This window comes from Mobula hypostoma, chromosome 8 (genome assembly GCF_963921235.1).
Source record: "Mobula hypostoma chromosome 8, sMobHyp1.1, whole genome shotgun sequence".
NCBI lineage: Eukaryota > Metazoa > Chordata > Chondrichthyes > Myliobatiformes > Myliobatidae > Mobula > Mobula hypostoma.
Genome location: NC_086104.1, coordinates 144672003 through 144693858, shown reverse-complemented (window position 1 = coordinate 144693858; position 21856 = coordinate 144672003). Strand labels below are relative to the sequence as shown.

The window sequence follows — 21856 nt, the reverse complement described above, 5'->3', positions numbered from 1 at the left end:
AGTAGAGGCTCTCAAAAACAGACTAGATCGAGGAACTGCAGTGAGACGCAGGCTGGGAGTGGTGGCATTGGTGGCATGGGGCTGGAACCACAAGACCATAAGATACAGGAGCAGAATTAGGCCATTTGGCCCATCAAGTCTGCTCCACCAGTTCATTATGGCTGATCCAATTTTCCTCTCAGCTCCAACCTCCTGCTTTCTCCCCGTATCCCTTCATGCCCTGACCAATCAAGAGTCTATCAACCTTTGCCTTAAATATACAGCGGCCTGTGGCAACAAATTCCGCAGATTCACCACTCTCTGGCTAAAGAAATTCCTCCTCATCTCTGTTCTAAAAAGGCACCCCTCTATTCTGAGGCTGTGTCCTCTGGTCCTAGACCTTCCCTCATAGGAAGCATTCTCTCCATATCCACTCCTCCAAGGCCTGTCACCATTCAATAGGTTTCAATTAGGTCACCTTTCATTCTTCTGAATTCTAATGAATACAGGCCCAGAGCCATCAAATACACTTCAGGAAGGGAAAGAGATAAATCAGTCATGAGAACCTACCACTGAGCCTGGAAGATCCCAAAAAACACTGTGTTTTGCCAGCTACTATCGTTCAACATGTAGATCGTCTGAATCTTGTTGAAGTGCAGTTGTTGCTCGGGGACTGAACATAGCAACCGGGCCTTCAGAAAGGTGGTCCACTTTTTCTGAAGCGTTCGAGCCCCTCCCAGGTCACCCTGCAATTGAAAGGGACAAAACATGAACTTGCCAAGCAGTTTCACAATTCCTTGCAGCTTTTGAAGAAGAGTCAATTGAACATGCCCCATCTCAACCTGTGAACCGAGCGGGTTGGTGTGCCACTTCCATGGGAAGCCCGGAGACGGCCACGACCATGGGGGTCTGGAAACCACACATGGTCATGGAGTCATACAGCAAAGAAACAGGCCCCATCAGGTCCATACCTACCACTGTACCTATCTACACCAATCACCTCATTATAGGAAGGATATGGAAGCTTTAGAGCGGGTGCAGAGATTTACCAGGATAACGCCAGGATTAGAGACCACATCTTAGAGGAAATGTTGAGCGAGCTAGGGCTGTTCTCCTTGGAATGAAGGAGGATGAGAGATGACTTGACAGAGATCTACATGATGATAAGAGGCATTGATAGAGTGGACAGCCAGTGCCTTTTCCCCCAGGGTGTCAACAGCCAATTCAAAATGGCATAACTTTAAGGTGCCTGGACACCAGAGGTAGGTTCTTTTTACGTAGAGAGAGAGTGGCAAATGAATGGAACATGGTGTCATGGTGGTAGTAGAGGCAGACACATTAGGACATTCAAGACACTCTTCGATGGATACATGAATGATAGAAAAATGGAGGGCTATGTGAGAGGGAAGGGTTAGATTGACCTTGGAGTAGGTTAAAAGGTTGGCAGATCCTGGGCCAAAAGGCCTGTACTGTGCTGTATAGTGTTCTATGTTCTCGTCCCATTTACCCACATCTGGACTTTGTTTGCCTTGGTGCTTCGAGGCAGGCCTAAATGTTTCTAATTCTGGAGAGAATACCTGCCTTCACCATCTTTCCAGGCAGAGCAATGCAGATTCCAATTACAGTACCTCTAATTCCAATTAACCTGTGTAATAATACCTTCTTCTGACAGAATCCTTCCATTTCAGCCACATTCACCTGCCTGATTAAGAGCCTCTCGAGCACTCTGCCAGCACATTTCAGGCACTAATCCCTCTGAGTTTAAAAAAAAATCCTTTTAATTTAACCCCCTCTCACCTTAAATGCATGCCCTCTGGTGTTAGACATTTCAACCCTGGGACAAAAGATTTTGGCTGTCAACTCTATCCATTTCATGATTTTACAAACTCCTGCCAGTTCTCCATTCAGCCACCATCACTCCAGAGAAAACAACTCATTCCCTCCACAGATGCTGCCTGACTTACTAAATTCTTCCAACATTTTATACGTGTTGCTCTAGATATTCAGCAGCTTCTTTCTTTCTTCCTTTATTTATTTAGATAGATAGATAGATAGATACAGTGCAGAATTTGACCTTCTGGCCTTTCGAGCCTCACCACCCAGCAATTCCCCAATTTAAAGCCTAGCCTAACCTTTACCTACCAACTTTGGTACTGTGGGAGGAAACCAGAGCACCCGGAGGAAACCCATGCGGTCACAGGGACAGCATACATACGCCTTACAGACAGCGGCGGGAATTGAACCTGGGTCTCTGGCACTGTAAAACACTGTGCTAAACCACTAGGCTACCATGCTGCGTCACCTCTTTTGAGTAATGGAAGCAGAGCCAATTGTAGTACTTGAAAGGGAGAATGCCAAGAGTCGAAAAGAACAGAATTTTAAAAAATCTGGAGTGGCAAGGTGCCAGAATTGGAGGCAAGTAAGGTAGCAGGCAGCTTAACGACTTGGGACACAATTAGCTTCTGAGTTTACACAGGACACTCTGTGCCCTGAAGTCAGTCTAGATAGCTCACAATGTGATTTGCTCAGGCGATAGAATCAAACCCCTCAGACCAAAACCAAGTCTGACCTACTCTGCCCTTTACATTTCAGATGCATTTTAAAGCCACGACCTCTCCCAATCAGATTGCCAAAATTACACCAGTTGCAGCAAAAAAAAACAAGTCTTCTGGGATTTAATTGATGCTGACCAGAAACTACTTTGTCAGTTCCTCCAACAGTTGGAACCTCAATCTGATTCTAAATGAATTGAAAATGAGGACCCGGGGGTCAAAAGGCTGCCACCCCCTTGCCACTTCCCACCCCCCCCAACCCCAGTGGGAAGCCCTATTTGTTGGAAGATACACAGTGATTGCATGACGGAAGGGGATTTAATGAGAAGCATTCAAATTAGGAGTGTGATGGGGGGGTAGGGGGGAGAGGAAGGGATTCATCAGAGAGCAGATGTGACACGGGAAGCGGGGGATGGTGGATGCTAATTTGACTGCAAGCGCGAACGTAAGGCGGAAGGGCAGGAGGATTGGAAACGACAGGTCAGAATGACATAGGTATTCTTCAACATCCCAAGGCTTTCATAGAAAAGAGTGCATAAATCAACAACAAGAGGACAAAGTGCATCATTCCTCGGGCTAGGTACTGACAAATAGTTGTGAAATAATTTGGCAGTGAGTTTTACTGTCTTATTGTTCTCTCTCCTCCTCTCCAGATTAAGGACATTTTCAATAGCTAATGCCTCAGGAAGGCAGCATCGATTATTGAGGACGTTCACCACACAAGACATGGCCTCTTCCATTACTGCAATTGGGGAGGAGGGTACAGGAGCATGAAGTCTTAGGAACAGCTTTTTCCCTTCAGCATCAGATTTCTGATCAGTCCACGAACGCTTGAACATTGCCTCACTCTCTTTTGCTATCTTTTTGCACTACTTACTGATTGTACATTTTATTGTTGCGTATTTCACAGTACCGCTGCCACGAAACAAAATTTCACGACATGTTCTAATTATTTTTCGAGATACGGTGTGGAACAGGCCCTTCAGCCCTTCAAGCTGTGCCGCCCAGCAATCCCCCGATTTAACCCTAGCCTAGTCACAGGACAATTTACAATGACCAATTAACCTACCGACCGGTACGTCTTTGGATTGTGGGTGGAAACCAGAGCACCCGGAGGAAACCTACACGGTTTACTGTACAAATTCCTTACAGGCAGCAACAGGAAATAAACCCAGGTCCCCTGTACTGTAAAGCGTTGTTCTAACCACTAAGCTACCACAACGCTCTATATATGATAGTGATAATAAACCTGATTCTGTCTGTTAATTAATACCTTATCTTACAATTTCAGCTCTAACATCCTATCAATTCTGGGTTTCAATCACTCCGGCATTGAGGGGAGGGTATAGGACAGGAGGGTATATGACATGTTGAGGAAAGACTTCTTCACACAGAGAGTGGTGAATCGATGAGGAAAAACTTCTTCACACAGAGAGTGGTGAATCTGTGGAATTCTCAGAGGGTATGGAGAGAAGGCAGGTACAGGGTTCTGAGTTGGATGATCAGCCATGATCGTACGGAATGGTGGTGCAGGCTTGAAGGGCCGAATGGCCTACTCCTGCACCTATTTTCTATGTTTCTATATGCAGAAAGGCACGGTGATCTAGAGGAACAAGTGAGTGTGTGGGATAGAAACCCAAACTCCAAATAGATTATAAAACACTGCAGATACAATGTTAGGGCATATTCTGAGTCAGTGTATAAAGCAAATATTAACTTCACCAGCAACCAATCTTCGGACATGAACATGGATTGTAGGTTAAATTTAAAATGCAGCCCTGGACAATAGCTTTCATGGAGCTATAGACTGGAGTTGATTGCAAACCAGACAATGCTGATTAACATTCATTTTGGGTGTCTGGAGTGTGGGTGCAAAGGAGAAGGTGTGTGAAACTATATGTACTTCAAAGGAAGCATTGTAGATATGTTGTAACTACAGAATTATCCTGCTGTTACCTTTGATCTTTAGCATATAAAAATGCCATGTAATATTGGGTCAGGAAGCCTCTTCCTCCAAGAGTGTCTCCATACGACGCCTGCTGCTTGTTTTCATTGAATAAAACACTTCTATAGCCACTGGCCTCTCCAGTGACTTTGTTCTCATTACAACAGTATAAGCTGAAGTTTGGCATAAGATGCTGTTACATTAATGGATGCTTGAGGGAAATTGGAGGCAGGTTAAAAATGTGTGGCAACAAAGGTGAATTACGGAATGGAGCCACAATAGTTATGGAGTCATACAACATGGAAGCTGGCTCTTCTGCCCTGCTGACCCATGCTAACCAAGATTACCACTCAAGTTAGTAGCATTTGCTCACCTTCGGCCCCTACAACTCTCAACCTTTCCTATCCGTGAACCAGTCCAATTTCCTTTAAAATACGGTTAATGTACCTGCCTCTACCACTTTCTCTGGTAGCTCCTTCCATATACAACACACACACACACACACACACAAAATGCTGAGGGATCTCAGCAAGTCAGGCAGCATTAATAGAGGGGAATAAACAGCCAAGGTTTCGAGCTGAGAACTTTCATTTGCCTGAAACATTGTTCATTTCTTTTCACAGATGCTGCCTGATTTGCTGAGCTCATCCAGTATTTTGTGTGTGCTGCTCAAGGCTTCCAGCATCTGCAGAACCCATTCTGGTTGTGATTAGCTCCTTCCATATACTGACCACATTCTGGGTGAAAAAGTTGTCCCTCCGGTTCCTGTTAAATGCCTCTCCTCCCTCATCTAAGCCTATGCCCTTTATTTCTACATTCCCCAACCCTAGGAAACAGACTGCGTGTATTTATCTTATTTATACTCCTCATGACTTCATACACCTCTATAAGATCAACCTTCATTCCCCAAGGCTCTAATGAATAAATTCCCAATCTCCTCAACTTCTTTCCATAACTTGGTTCCTAAATTTCTGACATCCATTGTAAATTTCCTCTGCACTTCTTCTAGTTAACAGCACCTTTCCTATAGCAGGGTGATCAAAACTGAACACAATATTCCATATGTCACCTGTGACGAGAATACACATAAAATTAAGATGTTTGCTGGCCTGGGTTAGCATCAGTGACATCAGCAGTTGGTCTGCCACCTGCCCTCAGGGGAAGGAGAGATAAGGAACAATGGAGCAGCGTCTGGAGATGTGTAATGAAGGGACGGGGGAGAAAGAGCTGTCTGGAGCGCTCCCCCCTTTGAACCTTGAACTGTTTGAAGTGATGGACAGGCGATACCCCAGCAGGGGGATAAAAAGGGACCGGTTCGCTAAGGCAGCACACACGACACCCGAGGTAACGAGACCCTGGAAGCGGTACGCCTCTCACGAGTCGGTGAGAAGTACCAGACAACGGCCAGGGTGGAAAGGTACGATCAGCGGGAACCCGGTGTGTGTCCGCCCTTGCCTGGGTGCCGGGTTCACTGCGGAGGATCGACCGCATCTGGAGGAGGGGTCACAGTCGGTGACCTCAGGTGACATCACCAAGGACCCGCCCAAAAGGTGCTTGTGAGCCATCTCGCCGGTCTGTGAGTGAAGCCGTGTCTGAATGATCAGTTGTTCCTGTTCCCTCTCTCTCTTCCCCCACGTTGTCCATCGCCATGGCAACGATTACTGCGAACTGAACTACTAAACTGGACTGAACTTTGAGTCACTTTGAAATTTGGTCATTTACCCCTAGACAACGATAGAGCTTGATTGATGCTGTTATCTTAATTCTGTGCACATGGGTGTTTATCATCGCTGAACTGTTGCATTTATGATCCTTTCGATTACTGTGTTGCTTGTTTCTTTAATAAAACTTTCTTAGTTCTAGTACTCCAGACTCCAACTGAGTGATCCATTTCTGCTGGTTTGGCAACCCAGTTACGGGGTACGTAACGCACCTCACACAACATCTTGTACATCTGCAACATAACATCCAAACTTCCACACTAAATGCCCCAACTGCCGAAGGCCAGATGGCCAAAAGCCCTCTTCATCACCCTGTCTACATAGAGTGCAACTGTCAGGGAAGCAAGTACTTGTACTCCAAAGTATTTTAGTAGTACAATACTCCCCAGGACCATACTGTTAAAGTCCAATTCTAATTTCCCTTCCCCAAATGCAACATCTTGGCCTTATTCAAATTAAACAGTGCAAAGCTATTACAGCTTGGGATGTTGCAGTTCAGAGCTCAGTTCCGACGCTGTCTGTAAGTAGTTCATACACCCTTCCCATAAACTGCATGGGTTTCCTCCAGGTGCTCTAGTTTCCTCCCACAGTCCAAAGGTGTACTGGTTGGTAGGCTAATTGGACATTGTAAATTGTCCTGTGATTAACCTAAGGTTAAATAGGTGGGTTGCTGGGCCAGAAGAGCCTGGTTTGCCCTGTATCTCTAAATAAATAAACAAGGTCGATTTGCCATCTGCCTCGATCTACCTACCCAGCTAATAAAGATCCCTCTGTCAGTCCTGATAACTGAGCTAGTTCACTACGACACCAAATTCTGCACCAAACCAAACAGTAATGGCTGACGTGAGGACACTCTCTATGATAGCAGTATAGAATTGCACCAGTACATTCTGGGGAAGATGGCACAAAGTACCAAGCTAAAGACCCCCTAAGGGTACAGATTCTGAATGAGTTTCCAGAGCTGTTGGCGTCCACGCCTACATCCTGAATAGAATGGTGTCTTCTCTGCAGAGTCCATCAGAAAATTCACCCTCACGTGCATCAGCATTGAACCAATGGGAGAGACCGCGCACCTCAATGCTCCTCTTACCTTACAGACCCGGGCAACCCTCGCCACCACCTGCTCCCTGTAGCAGTCGTACTCTACAGCTCTCTCACTGAAGAAGAAATAGATCTTATCATCGTCCCCCAAGTCGCTGTTCGCGCTTTCCTGGATGTAGGCGGAACCAACAAAATTTGGTTCTAGAATGAAATGGAACAAATTGCAAAAATAGGACAAATGTAAGTCAACAGTTTGATTTCTTTAATCCGATCGCATGCCCTGATCTTCGTCATACAGCACAGAAATATCTCCAAGAACCATCAAGTCTCACCTTGCATGAAAATTGGCAATTTCTTTTCTGTGTCCTTGTAAAAATTGTGTATAATTCGTGATTAATATATGATTTGCTTTTGAATGCTGTTTCTGTGATGCTATATGCCTGAGATGCTGCTGTGTGTGTGAGCAGTCTGGTAGCGTAGTGGTTAGCACAATGCTTTACAGTACCAGCAACCCAGGTTCAGTCCCCGCTACTGCCTGTAAGGAGTTTTCACGTTCTCCCCGTGACCGCGTGGGTCTCCTCCAGGTGCTCTGGTTCATAGTCCAAAGACGTACCGGTTGGTAGTGTTGGAAACTACTGTTTTTTTTATATTTAATAGTACTTTTTATAAAATGTTTACTTTTTAAACAGACTCTTGTATTTTTCCACAGTATGTGGCATTTCATCCCCAATCACTGGCAGAAAACGGTATAGAGATTAAACTAACGATTCATCACCTTTCTCATTTTTCATTGGCATATTACCCATATGATGTAACTGTTTTAATTATGTAGCTTATTAACTAGTTTATTCCTATCTGAGGAATGTCTTATCTTCTCTATCAATATCTGGATTTTTCAGAGATGCCATCTTTGCTTCTTTATTCTATGTCTTTGTACGCATTCACCTCTAAGCATCGATTCTCGCCTCTTTTTAGTTTGTTTAGTATTTGTATGTTTTACTTTAAAATAAACTGAAAGCTTAAAAGTAAGACTGCTTGTCATTTCTGACCTGGACGAAACCTAAGGATCATAAAATAAACAGGGACCCCACTGTAGATTAATTAGTTGTTTATAAATTGTCTCGTGATTAAGCTGGGGTTAAATCGCGGTTTGCTGGACGGCGCAGCTTGGCGGGCTATTCCGAGCTGCATCTTAATCAATCAATAAAGCAATCAGAATGTCATTGCATATGTGCATACATGTACTGGTGTATTTTACAATAAACTTGACTTTGACTTTGAAGTACCACTGATAAAAATCAAATTTACCAGCCTGCTATGCCTTGGAATTTTAACTCCAATTTTATTTTATTTAGCAACACAGCATGGAATAGGCCCTTCCAGAACCTTCGAGCAGCACCGCCACAACAACCCTCCACCACCCCCCCCCGTTTAAACCTAACCCAATCATGGGACAATTTACGATGACCAGTTAATCTCACGTCTCTGGAGCGTGAGAGGAACCTGGAGCACCCGGAGAAAACCCACACATCTCGCGGGGAGGGCAAGCAGACTCCTTACAGAGGAGGCTGGGGTTGAACTCGAGCTGTGTTTAAGGCAGAGCCTGGTAGATTCTTGATCAGTCGGGGCTTGAAGGGACATGGGGAGAGGACAGGAGATTAGGGCTGAAAGGGAAATTGAGTGAAATGGCGGAGCAGACCAAATGGCCTAATTCTGCTCCTGTATCTTATGCTTTTATGGTAATAGTGTCACACTAAGCTCTACACTACCGTGGTGCCCATTTTGTTGATAATAACCGTGTAAGAGAGGGGAAAATTAGAAAAGGATTATCTCGTGAGCTAGTGGCGACAGGATGGGATAAATGCTCTCCGAGGGTCACAACAAAACGTGAATCTATGGCAAAACACAAGAGATTTTGTAGATTCTGGCAATCCAGAGCAACACACACACACAAAATGCTGGAGGAACTCAGCAGGTCAGGCAGCATCAATGGAGGGGAATAAACAGTCGACATTTCAGGTTAATCAAGGCTCCCTGTGTGTGTTTTGACCCGAACCCATTTCCTTCTCTATTTGCATTATTTATTTACTTTCTATAAATTATAGTAATTTTATGTCATTGCACTGTACAACTGCCACAAAACAACAGATTTTACATCATTTAAGTGATTATAAACCTGATTCTGATTATATCTGTCCATTATGGCATTCAGAAGCTGCTGTATCAACAGGCACAGCAGCGAAGGTTAAACTAAGTCAATTTTCTTTTCTCTTCTCAGTCACAGCCTCACAGGGGAATCTCATTCTTCACAAATCAATGACGGGGTTGGATGAACTGGAGTCTGAGGTCAAAATGAGGGCCCGGATAACCAATAGTATTTCCCTGGAGCACAGGAGAATGAAGGGAGATTTAATAGAGGAGTACAAAATTATGAAGGGTGCAGGGAGAGAACTTATCAGAATCAGATTTAATACCACCAGCAAATGTCAAGAAATGTGTTGTTTACCCACCTTTTCCACTGAAGTTGGGTGAGACTAGAACTATGGGTCGTAGGTTAAGGGTGAGAGGTGAAATATTTAAAAGGACCTTCACTCAAAGGCAGTGTGGGTGTGGAACGAGCTGCCAGCTCAAATGGGAGATGCAAGTTTAATTGCATAACTTAAAGAGAAATTTGGATAAGTACATGGACAGGAGGGATATAGTCCAAGTGAGGGTCGATGGAACAAGGCAGAATAACAGTTCAGCATGGTGGGCCGAAGGGCCTGTTTTTGCTCTGTAGTGTCTATAGCTCAAAGTCAAATCCACCAGCACCTGCACTCAGATCCCTGGCTACATGGAGACACAGTTAAAAGTTAAAGTCTGTCCCGAGACTTTGTGGCCCATCAGGTCGGTGCTTATGCCGGTTTCTGTGGCGTGAAGCGACTGAGAGTACGAGACCCCCCCCCCCCACCGGATAGGACGCCAGTCTATCGCAAGGTTAACCCCCAGCATTTGCCGGTACCAATTTTCAGCTGGGTAGACGGGAGCAGTGTGTGGTGAAGTGCCTTGCTCAAAGACACCACACGGTGCCTTGGCCGAGACTCGAACCCACGACCTTCAGATCGTGAGCCCAACGCCCTAACCACTTGGCCAGGCGCCACACTACACGGAGACACAAGAGACCGCAAATGGTAGGAGCAGTAGCAACAAGCAGAATATTGGAAGAGATCTGCAGGTTCAGCAGTATCATGGAAGTAAACGGACAGTCAACATTTCCTATCGTAACCGTTCCTTAGTCCTTACCAAGATCCTTGATCCGAAACCGCGACTGTCCATTCTCCTTTACACAGACCTGCCTGACTACTTTCCTGATCCCGTACATTCACTGGGTACATAACTTACAAACAGATGGCAACAGATGTGAGGAGGATTTTTGTTTTAGCTAGTGGGTGGGAAATCCATGAAGTTCATTGCCTCAGACGGCTGTGGAGGCCAAGCCATTGGGTATATTTAAAGCGGAAGTTGATAGGTCCGTAATTAGCAAGGGAATCCAAAGTTACAGGGAGAAAACAGCAGAATAGCATTGAGAAAGATGATAAATCAGCCAGTGGTTCAATGGTGGATAAGCGAGCCACGAGAGACTTGAGAGAGACAGGAAATCAGCCATGATAGAATGACAGAGTAGACTCTATGGGCCAAATGGCCTGATTCTGCTCCTTTGTTTTGTGGTCTAAGTGTCCATGGGAGAAGAGGGAAGGAGGTGATTGACACAGAAAGGAAACTAACTGTGGGTTAGAACACCACTGAAGTTTGGGATTCAGTTAAAATAACCAGGAACGGCTGCGACTACTTAAGAGACTGAAATGTAGTCCGAAACTGAAATCGACCCGCAAGGGGAGACGATGAATTTACGTCAGATTGCCTGTGCTCGGCTTATACCAGCAGAGCGGAAGCCGCTGTGCAGAATGAGGGCAAAGAGGTTACTTCAGTACTTCCAAGGCAACTCACCTCTCCCGGGTGAGAAGCAACACGGTTTCCAGTGACGTTTGAGGCTACAAAACTGCTGACTGAGCAAAGAAATTGAATACACTGGTAAAAGAATAAGCAGTGGATACACTGTGTCCCACGTGTCTACTAATCCTTACAAGCTGGCATGAAAGGACAGTGCAAAGAGTTTTATTCGGTGTCTAACCCATGCAGTCCCCACTCTGGAAGTATTAGATGGGATATCATAGTTCATGTTTCCTTATGACATAGGGGATGGCCATAGATTCAATGTGTAATGCCCTTCTCTCTCATGGGCCCATCAGCTGCCCACCAATTCTCCTCCAGTCACCCACCTACTATTGACAGTGGCTAATTAACGTGCCATCAGCACATATTTGGGATGTGGGTACTACTACTACTGCTACGTCGACTCAGGCCTAGGGGGCCGGCGTCAGGCATGATGACGGACTCTCCACTTCTCCCTCTCCCTCACCAGTGTGTTCAGTTCATCTACATTAGTCGCGCCGCTGTCTTCTAGGAGCGTGTTGACCATAGTCTTGGGAGGGCGCCCAGGGTTCATCCTCCTGTGCTTGGGCTCCCATATGATGACTAGGCTGGCAGGTAGCTCGGGGTGGCGTAGACAGTGCCCTGCTAGTTGCAGTCTCTCACCTCGATTTTAGTGGAGAGCATCGGTAGGTTGTTATAGAGCTCGACATTCGTCATGTGCTGTTGCCAACTCATGTCAAGAGCCATCCGGAGCATTCGTGTATAGCAACCATTCAGAGACTTCCACATAGTCTTGGTGAGTGTCCATGTCTCGCATCCATACGTGAGAATGGATGTGGGTGGAAAACGTATAAGACCATAAGACATAAGAGCAGAATTGGGACATTCGGCCCTTCGAGTCTGCACTGCCATTTGATTGTAGCTGATTTATTTTCCCTCTCAACCCCATTCTCCTGTCTTCTCTCCAAAACATTTCACTAATCAAGAACTTATCAACAATTGCTTTAAATATACCCCCAATGACTTGGGCTCCACCACCATCTGTGGCAATGAATTCCAAAGATTCAACAGCCTCTGGCTAAAGAAATTCCTCCTCATCTCTGTTTTAAAGTGTCGTCCTTCTATTCTGAGGCTGTGTCCTCTGGTAAAGGCTTCCGCTAATGGAAACAGCCGCTCCACATCCACTCTATCAGTACGCTTCATGACTTCCCCTCTCATTCTTCCGGGGGAAGAATCCCATCGGCTGAGGGGAGCTGCACAGTCACAGGGTGCGCGTGCAAACTCCACTCAGGCAGCACTGGTGGTCAGCATTCTGAAGCAATGAGGTAGAGGCTGTGATGGGTGTTACTATCACCTAGCCATGCCAGACGTACACTGGGTGGGTCTGACAGGCCAGCAAAGTGGGACCTCTGTTCTATACTTAACCCATATTCCCTGCCCTGGGAATGTCAGGTGGGACAGTGCAGAGGTACTCCGGTCAGGATGGTGCCAAGCTGCGGACTCTTAACTGTTTTTTGTTTTAAGGACGGTCTGTATATGCACACTGATGGATGGGAGCATCGGGACATATTTTGCTGAGGAGATAATAATAATAATAATAATAATAATAATAATAATAATAAAGGCATCCGTTAGTCTTGCGAGGCCAGGGATCTGCGCCTGGAAAGTCTTCACTCTCCAGGGCGCAGGCCTGGGCAAGGTTGTATGGAAGACCAGCAGTTGCCCATGCTGCAAGTTTCCCCTCTCCAAGCCACCGATGTTGTCCAAGGGAAGGGCATTAGGACCCATACAGCTTGGCACCAGTGTTGTCACAGAGCAATGTGTGATTAAGTGCTTTGCGCAAGGATACAACACGTTCCCTCGGCTGGGGCTCGAACTCACGACCTTCAGGTCATAGTCCAATGCCTTAACCACCTGGCCATGTGCCCACACTTTGCTGAGATAGAGTCATAGAAAAGTACACACAGAAACAGGCCCTTCAGCCCATCTAGTCCATTCCAAACCATTTAAACTGCCTACTCCCATCAACCTGCACCAGGACCATAGCCCTCCGTACCCCTACCATCCATGTACCTATCCAAACTTCTCTTAACTGTTGACATCGAGCTTGCATGTAACCACATGCACTGGCAGCTGGTCCCACACTCTCACCACCCTCTGAGTGAAGAAGTTTGTCACCCGCTTTGTCCTGTGAACCTGGGGGGCATGCTACGCACCAGAACGTGTGGCAACACTTCCAGACTGCCCCCAGCACATCTTTACGTTGTAGTGGAGGTCAACTAAACAACACATTTGACCGCACGTTTCGATGTACCCGTGATAAATAAATGCATCGGAATCTCAATCTAATTTAACCTGTGTTCTCCACGACCTGGGCGTGCAGAGGGATGTAACCCTCGCTGTGCCTACCCTGGAGTGCTTGATCAGGTAACAGGGCAAACATTACTTCATATTTAAAGCTACACACACAAAATGCTGGAGGAACTCAGCAGGTCAGGCAGCACCTATGGAAGTGAATAGACAGTCGACATTTCAGGCTGAGACCCTTCATCGGGAGGGATCTTGAAGAAGACCCTCAGCCTTCTCTTCAAGCAGTGGTGCCTTAAGGAGATGGTGTCCATCATCAAGAATGCCCACCACCCAGGTCATGCCCTCTGCTCACTGTTACCATCGGGAAGAAGGTACAGAAGCCTGAAGCCACACACTCAGCGACTAAGGAACAGCTTGTTCCTCTTTGCAATCTGATTTCTAAAGGATATTGAACCCATGACAAAAACCTCACTACTTCTGTTATTTTTGAACTACTTATTTTAATTTTATATATATATACAGACACACACACACACATATACATAGATATACTATACTTAATGTAGTTCAGTTTTTTTTTCCTGTGTATGTATTTATCATGTATTTCATTGTACTGTTGCCTTAAAGTTAACAAATTTCACGACATATACTGGAGATATTAAACTCAATTCTGAATCTGAAACAATGACTGTTTATTCATTTCCATGGATGCTGCCTGACCTGCTGAGTTCCCCCAGCACTTGGCATGCGTTGCTTTGGACTTCAAGGACCTGCAGACTTTGTGTTTAGGATTACTTCATATTTAACCTGTTCTGTCGTGCCCTGGGGCCGCGTGATGGATCAGTGCAGAGGAAGCTTTACTCTGTCCTTGACTTGAGTTGTCCCTCCCCGGAGTAACTGATGGGACAATGCAAAGGCAAATTTACTTTGGATTACTACGCTTCACCAAAGTTCATGCTGACATTAGAAAATATTCCTGCCATCACCAATCACGCCATTCATTTGATACAAATTGCAGAAACCTGCAGAAGCTAAACTATTTTAAGCCATTACCGCTCAGCCAGGTAGCGAGGTACTCAGTCTTCATCGAGTAGCGATGCCCCAGATTCCGCAGAATAACTGGCTCTGTGCCAAGAAAGTCGTTCATTGTCGCAGAGTATAGTTCGCCATCTGTAAAACAGCAAAGAGCAGAACTAATCAGATTTCTCCGACAAGGAAATATCGGTGCAGGGTGGGCGCATCACGAACATACACCCTCCTTGCAACATCCAACCATTCCGGATCAGCCAGGACAAACCGCCAAGGTCAAGAGAAATGGGCACTCCTGATGGAATTGTACTCTCTTAAGTAGTCTGTGCTGAACCTTGAAACCTTTTGCTCTTTTACCTGGTGGATTAGTCTATAAAACTGACCAACAGAAAAAAAAATTCACCTTTTAGATAGTTAATGAGTTGAACTATCTTACCAATTAATTACCAATAAATTAAAAGATTTCAAAATTGTCCTTCCATTGTGCATGAAGTTTCCCTAAACTTTCTTTCATTGTTGTGCCTTTCACGTTTAGTTTGTTCAAAGATTAAAGATTAGTTTCTTTTTTGTCACATGCACAAAGGAACATTCAGTGAAATGCATCGTTTGTGTTAAATCAAATCAGCGAGGACTGCGCTGGGCGAAGTGAATCATCTGAAGGTGACAGTGCCTGCGTGTGCCTTGACCCACGCACAAACAGGACTTGATCGCCCATCCTCAGCCCTTCACAAGGGCTCATGACCTCACATGCACTTGATACCGAACACCGAACCTCTCACGCCAACCCAGACCTTCTACGGTTTCATCGTAACGATATGCAATACCCTGCGATCATATTAAATTTTACTTTGTTTTCTGGACAGGCGTATAATGAGTGTACAATCACTTCCAAAGAAAAGGCTGCAGTGTCTCCTCCCAGAGCCTCGCTATTTTCAGATGTAATGGTATCTAGGTCAATTATGCACAAAAGACTAAGTACCGTCCGTCCGTGTTCCTCCCCCTCGCTGACTCACTTTCTCTTCACTAGTCTGCATTATGTTCAACAACAGCTCACCCTGTCCTCCATTCCTATGATATTCAGCTTAATTACTTTCTCAGCAGGCTCAGGCTATCCACACATATTCTATTAACACTTAGAAGCCATCATTTCTGGGAAAGGCACTGGCTCTTTGCAAATTACACTGGCTCTCTGTTCAGCAATGGCTCAATTTTAAAAGTTCGCCATCTTTCATTTCAAAACTCCTCGTTCTTACCCAGCTCTCTAGCAAATTTCAGTCAATCCAAACACACGCAATTTCCCGATTTTAATTACTCCAACACTTTCCACTACCAATGACTTTTAGCTCTGAAATTCACTAGCAACCTCTCCTCCTTTGAGACGGTCTAATCTCTTCCATCAACGTTTTGTTTATGAACTTTAATATGTTGCTTAGTGTTTATTTTATGTTTGCCTATTCCGTGACGAATCTTTGGAGGTTTAACGCTAACCACAGGCAATGCCAAGATTGGGGACAGCGAAGAAAACTATCATGACTTGTAGAGGGATCTGAACTGGCTGGAAAAATGGAAAATGGAACTTAATGCAAGCAAGTGTGAGGTGTTGCACTTCAGTAGGACCAACCAGGGTAGGTCTTACAGTGAGCAGTAGGGCACTGAGTAGTGTGGTAGAATAAAGGGATCTGGGAATACAGATCAATCATTCATTGAAATTGTTGGCACAGGTAGATAGGGTCATAAAGAAAGCTTCTGACACATTGGCCCTCATAAATCAAAGTATTGAGTACAGGAGATGGGATGTTATGTTGAAGTTGCACAAGACGTTGGTGAGGCCTAATTTAGATAATTATGTGCAGTTTCAGTCAGCTACTCATAGGAAGGATTTAAATAAGGTTGAAAGAGTACAGAGAGAATTTACAAGGATATTGCCAGGACTGGAGGACCTGAGTTATAAGGAAAGATTGAATAGGTGAGGACTTTATTCCTTGGAACGTAGAAGACTGAGGGAAGATTTGATCAAGGCATACAAAATTATGAGTTGCACAGAGAGGGTGAATGCAAAGGGGCTTTTTCCACTGAGTTTGGGTGGGACTACAACTAGATCTCATGGGTTGCAGGCAAAAAAGTTAAGGGGAACCCAAGGAGAAACTTCTCCACTCAGAGGGTGGTTGAGAGTGTGGAACGAACTGCCCCAGCAATTGGTGCATGCGAGCTCGATTTCAGCGTTTAAGAAAATCATGGATGGTAGGGATATGGAGGGCCGTGGTCCTCGTGCAAGTCGATGGGAGCAGGCAGTCTTAAATGGTTCGGCATGGATTAGATAGGCCGATGGGCCAGTTCCTGCGACTCTAAGTCTCTAACGTGGTATGTCAGTAGAGTACCCTTTTGTTTTTGGTGTTGTGCTCTTTGTTTCAGTCCAAATCAGGGAAGTAGGCCCTTCAGCCCTGCAAGTTCATGCCAGCCACACCAATCCCTTATTAATCCTGTTTTACTCCACCACATTCTTATCCACTACCTCAAGATTCTACTGTTCACTTACATACTAGTAATTTACTGTATTCAATTGACCATCAACCCCCACATACTTGGGACACAGGAGGAAACCAGAGCACCAGATAGTGACGGGGAGAACATGCAAACTCCACATGAACAGTAGCCAAGGTCAGGATCGAACCTGGGTCTCCGCTTCTAGCCGGGGCCATTCTGTCACCAACTTGAGGCCTGTGCGATCAGCTCAATCCCCCCAGAGAGTACGTGCACAGATACGTCCGTCTCCACAAAGACAGGGTCAGAGCAAACCACCAAACAGCCCAACAACAGTGAGCTGTAGAAAGCTAGGCTGAGGAGGTGATTCTGCCCACCGAGGGCCTGCTAGCTCTGCAGTAGAATCATCTCCACTGACACTAACTCCTCGTGCCTGGTAATCCTACATTTATAGAGCACAGAAACAGGCCCTTCAATCTAACTCATCCATTTGGGGCAAGTTGCCTACCTGAGTGAGACCCATTTTCCCATGCCCCCCTAAACCAGGGGACCCCAACCTTTTAGTAATAAGCAAGGGGGCCATGGACACCAGGTTGCGAACTCCTGACCTAGACCTTTCCAATCAACGTTTATTATTTTATTTGATCAGTGACACAGCACAGGGATAGACCCTTCCAGCCCAACAAGCCCTTTGCTGCTCAGTTACATCGGGGGGACCTTGGGATGCAGGAGAAAACTGGAACACCCCAAGAGAAGCCACGGGGTCACGGGGAGACGTACATACTTCTTACAGACAGCAGCACGGATTGAATCAGGGTCGCTGGCGATGTAATAGCGCCACGCTACTGTGTCGCCTGAAATGTACTTGCTTAAAATGTCTTTTAGACATTGCAGGGAGGGACAATGGCGGCATGACGCAGCGCACGCAGCCGTTCCGAATGAAATCGATTATATGTGACTAGGGACCGTGCACAATCCGGATTTGATGGAGACAGCCGTGAGAGCACAGAGGAACATGTGGAGTAACTTCTGAAATGCCCGCTTCGCTGCCGCTGCTACTGTGCGATCGAGAATCTCCGGAGACGAAGGCCCCAAATCCTCGGCTTTGCGTATCGCCTGTTGCCGGGGCCGAAACGCTTGGCAGAGATGGTGCTCGGTGCTCGGTGTCGAACAGGTGGTCGGAGGCTCGGAGTTTTCAGACAGACTCGGAGTCGGACTGTGGTCGGATGCTTCCAGGATGCTGCATCGGCAAGTTGGCGGCGCAGGAGGTTTACCGTCTGCGTGAGATGATGGGACTTTCGAGAGACTTTGAGACTTTTACCGTGCCCATGGTCTGTTCTATATCAAATTACGGTATTGCTTTGCAGTGTTGTAACTATATGTTATAATTATGTGGTTTTTGTTAGTTTTTAAGTCAGTTTGTCATGTGTTTTCGTGATATCATTCTGGAAAAACCTTGCATCATTTCTTAATGCATGCATTACTAGATGACAATAAGAGGGGACTGCGTGTCCTCATAATCATAATAAACCTCCCCACATCCACACTTCGCTCTAGCACAGGGGTTCCCAACCTGGGTTTCCTGGACCCCTCTGTTAAAGATAAGGGTCCAAAGCATAAGAAGTCTGGGAAACCCTGCGCTATCCACTCATTTAATACACCTATCACCCTCTGAGTGGAAAAAGTTGCCCCTCCGGTCCCTTTTAAATCCTTCCCCCTCACCTTAAACCTGTCCCCTCCTGTTTCGGAGACCTCCTACCCCGGGAAAACAACTGCCTGCTTCAAGTAACTTGCTTGAATGCTTGGCTAAATCGGGAGACAAAGAACTGGTGAGCCAGTGGCTCCATGGGAGGGAGAATTAATCCTTTAAAAATAGAACAGTATTTAAAATGTCAGCAGGAGGTCAATGGGTAAAGTTTACACTGCAGTTAAAAACTTCAGCTGAATGTGCAATTATCATGTCACCAGTTCCTGTTACGAATTTTCCATCAAAATGAAAATGTGTGGAAAACTGGCTCCCAAGCCAGTGGGAATTACCTTGCGTTATGAAGTAATTACCAACGCATGCAGGATACGTGCTGGTCAAGGGACCTTGGGAGATAAATGGTAGGAATAAAGGTAGTGATGGGTCAGCTGCTAAGCGACAAGACTAATAAGCAGAAGGCCTGAAGTGAGGATCAAGAGACCAGACTTCAAATCTCACAGCGGAATTTAAATTTGATTAATAATTAGGTATTTACAAAGAAAATCCAATCCCAGTAATGACCACCACGGTAACACAAGATTAAGAAAAGATTAGCTCCACTTGTCACGCGCACAGCGAGACAGGGTGAAATGTGTTGCTTGCATCAGCGGCCAACACCGACCGAGATGGGCCTGGCGGGGGGGGGAGGTGGGGGGAGCAGCCCGCAAGTGTCGCCATATTTCCGGTGCTGACACGCTGTTGGAGCGTTTTGTTTTAGGGGCTAGAAAATGTTGCAAATAACTTCAGCAACTGATTTCAGCCACCAGTCTTCAGATTCGAATGTGAGCTGTGGATTAAATGTAAACTGCAACCCTTAACAATGGGTTCCTGAGAACCGTGAATTGGAGGAACAGACAACGCTGTTTTAAGTTCGTTATTTGCGTGTATTGGGGTGTCTGCAGTGTAGGTCTGGAGAGGAAGTTGTGAGGGTGGTGTGGAAGCATTGTAAATGCGGAACTGTCCTGAATTTTTTTTTTGATCTTCAGCATATAAAATGCCATGTCACGTTGGGTCAGGTAGACCTTCCTCTGAAAGGGTTCCCATGTGATGCTTGCTGTATCTCATTTTGATGAATAAAGAGGTGGCTTCATATCTACCAGTGACTCTGTTCACGTGACAACACATACCATCCCCACCACTTTCCAACGCTGAACCGTACACCTTTGGAACGCGAGGGGAAACAGGAGCACCCGGAGGAAGTCCACACGGTCCCTGGGGAGAATGTGCGAACTCCAGACAGACAGCGGCGGCCGGAATTCAACCTGATTTTACAGCTGGCGCCGCGGAGCATTACGCTAACTGCAGTGCTGCCGTGGCGCACTGGCTCATCAAAGTTCTGCGGGGAGGAAAGATGTCGGTCTGACCCAGCCGGCCCAAATGTGACTCCGGGCCCCCAGCAACATGGTCACTGTTAGGGTGGTCGGAACTGAAGTTGGTATTGCAGTGGCTCAAGGAGGCAGCTCGCCACCTGCTCAAGGACTGAGCAACAAATACTGGAAGCAGAAGAGACGCCAGATGCTGAAATCTGGAGCAACACACAGAAAGCTGGAGAAACCCATCAGATTAGGAAACATCTAGGGAGTACTCTAAACACAAAATAATCTGCAGATGCTGGGGTTAAAGCAACAGTCACAACACGCTGGAGGAACTCAGCAGGTCGGGCAGCATCCGTGGAAAAGATCGGTCGACGTTTCGGGCCGCAACCCCAATAATCTAATCACGAGGAAATCTGCAGATGCTGGAATTTCAAGCAACACACATAAAAGTTGCTGGTGAACGCCGAAACGTCGACTGTACCTCTTCCTATAGATGCTGCCTGGCCTGCTGCGTTCACCAGCACTTTTATATAGGGAGTAATCTGATCGGTTGACACTCTGGATCAAGACCCTTCCGTTGGATTGAAAGTGAGAGAAGAAAGCCAGCAGAAATAAAGTGAAGGGAATTGGTGGAGCACTTTATACTTTATATTCATGACTCTGCGGCCAAGTACACCTCCAATGCCATATTTAAGTTTACTGACGACAGTGGTTGGCCGAATAAAAGGTGGTGACAAATCAGCTTATAGGAGGGAAACTGAAAATCTGGTTGAGTGGAGCCACATCAGCAACTTCTCACTCAATGCCGGCGAGACCAGGGAGCTGATGATTGACTTCAGGAGGTTCATGAGCCAGTTTTCATCAGGGTTCAGAGGTGGAGAGGGTCAGCAACTTTAAGCTCCTCGGTGTTATCAATTCAGAGGATCTGTCCTGGGTCCAGCTCGGACAACGTCACTGCAAAGAAAGCACAGCAGTGCCTCTACTTCCTTAGAAGTTTGCGAAGATTTGGCTACTAACCCAAAACTTTTTAAAACTTTTATACATGTGTACTGGAGAGTATATTGACTGGTTGCATCAGAATCTGGCACTGGAAACACGAATGCCCTTGAATGGAAAAATCCTACAGAAAGTAGTGGATACAGCCCAGTCCATCACGGTACAGCCCTCCTCACCGCTGAGCGCACTTATATCACGGAAAAGCAGCATCCATCATCAGGGACCCCCACCACTTCTCGCTGCTGCCATTAGGAAGAAGGTACCAAAGTCTCAGGACTCACGCCACCAGGTTCGTGAACAGTTACTACCTCTCAGCCATCAAGCTCTTGAAGCAAAGGGGATAACTTCACTCAACTTCACTTGCCCTATCATTGAAGTGTTCCCACAACTTGTGAACTCGCTCTCAAGGACTCTGCATCATGTTCTCAATATTTATTGATTAATTGATCGATTTATTATTACTATTAGTACTTTAGTACTTGCTCAGTTTGTTGTCTTCTGCACTCTGGTTGAACGCCCAAGTCGCTGAGGTCTATCAATGATTCTATCATATTTCCTGCATTTACCGTGAATGCCCCAAGGAAACAAATTTTAGGATTGCATATGGCGACATATATGGAATTTGATAACAAATTTACTCTGAACTTTGAAGTGCTGGCAGATGATGGGTGGGTCTGGGTGGGGGGGGGGGATAGGCAAATTGGGAAAGGGAGGGTCTGGAGGTGGAAAAAAGGCAGAAGGCAATGGACACTGATAGGAGATAACGGTGG

The 21856-nt window shown here is 45.9% G+C and overlaps 1 protein-coding gene across 5 annotated transcripts in view; it reads right to left on the bottom strand.

Annotated features, from left to right (window-relative positions):
* Positions 1-21856, bottom strand: part of sema4c (sema domain, immunoglobulin domain (Ig), transmembrane domain (TM) and short cytoplasmic domain, (semaphorin) 4C) — a 139511-nt gene that overhangs the window by 27211 nt on the left and 90444 nt on the right. For all 5 annotated transcript variants that reach the window (XM_063057009.1, XM_063057008.1, XM_063057007.1 and 2 more), the window contains 3 exons: positions 14574-14690; positions 7288-7439; positions 550-725 (listed from right to left, as the gene is read on the bottom strand). In XM_063057009.1, coding sequence (XP_062913079.1) covers positions 550-725; positions 7288-7439; positions 14574-14690 — 445 coding nt within the window. The remainder of the gene's footprint in view (positions 1-549; positions 726-7287; positions 7440-14573; positions 14691-21856) is intronic.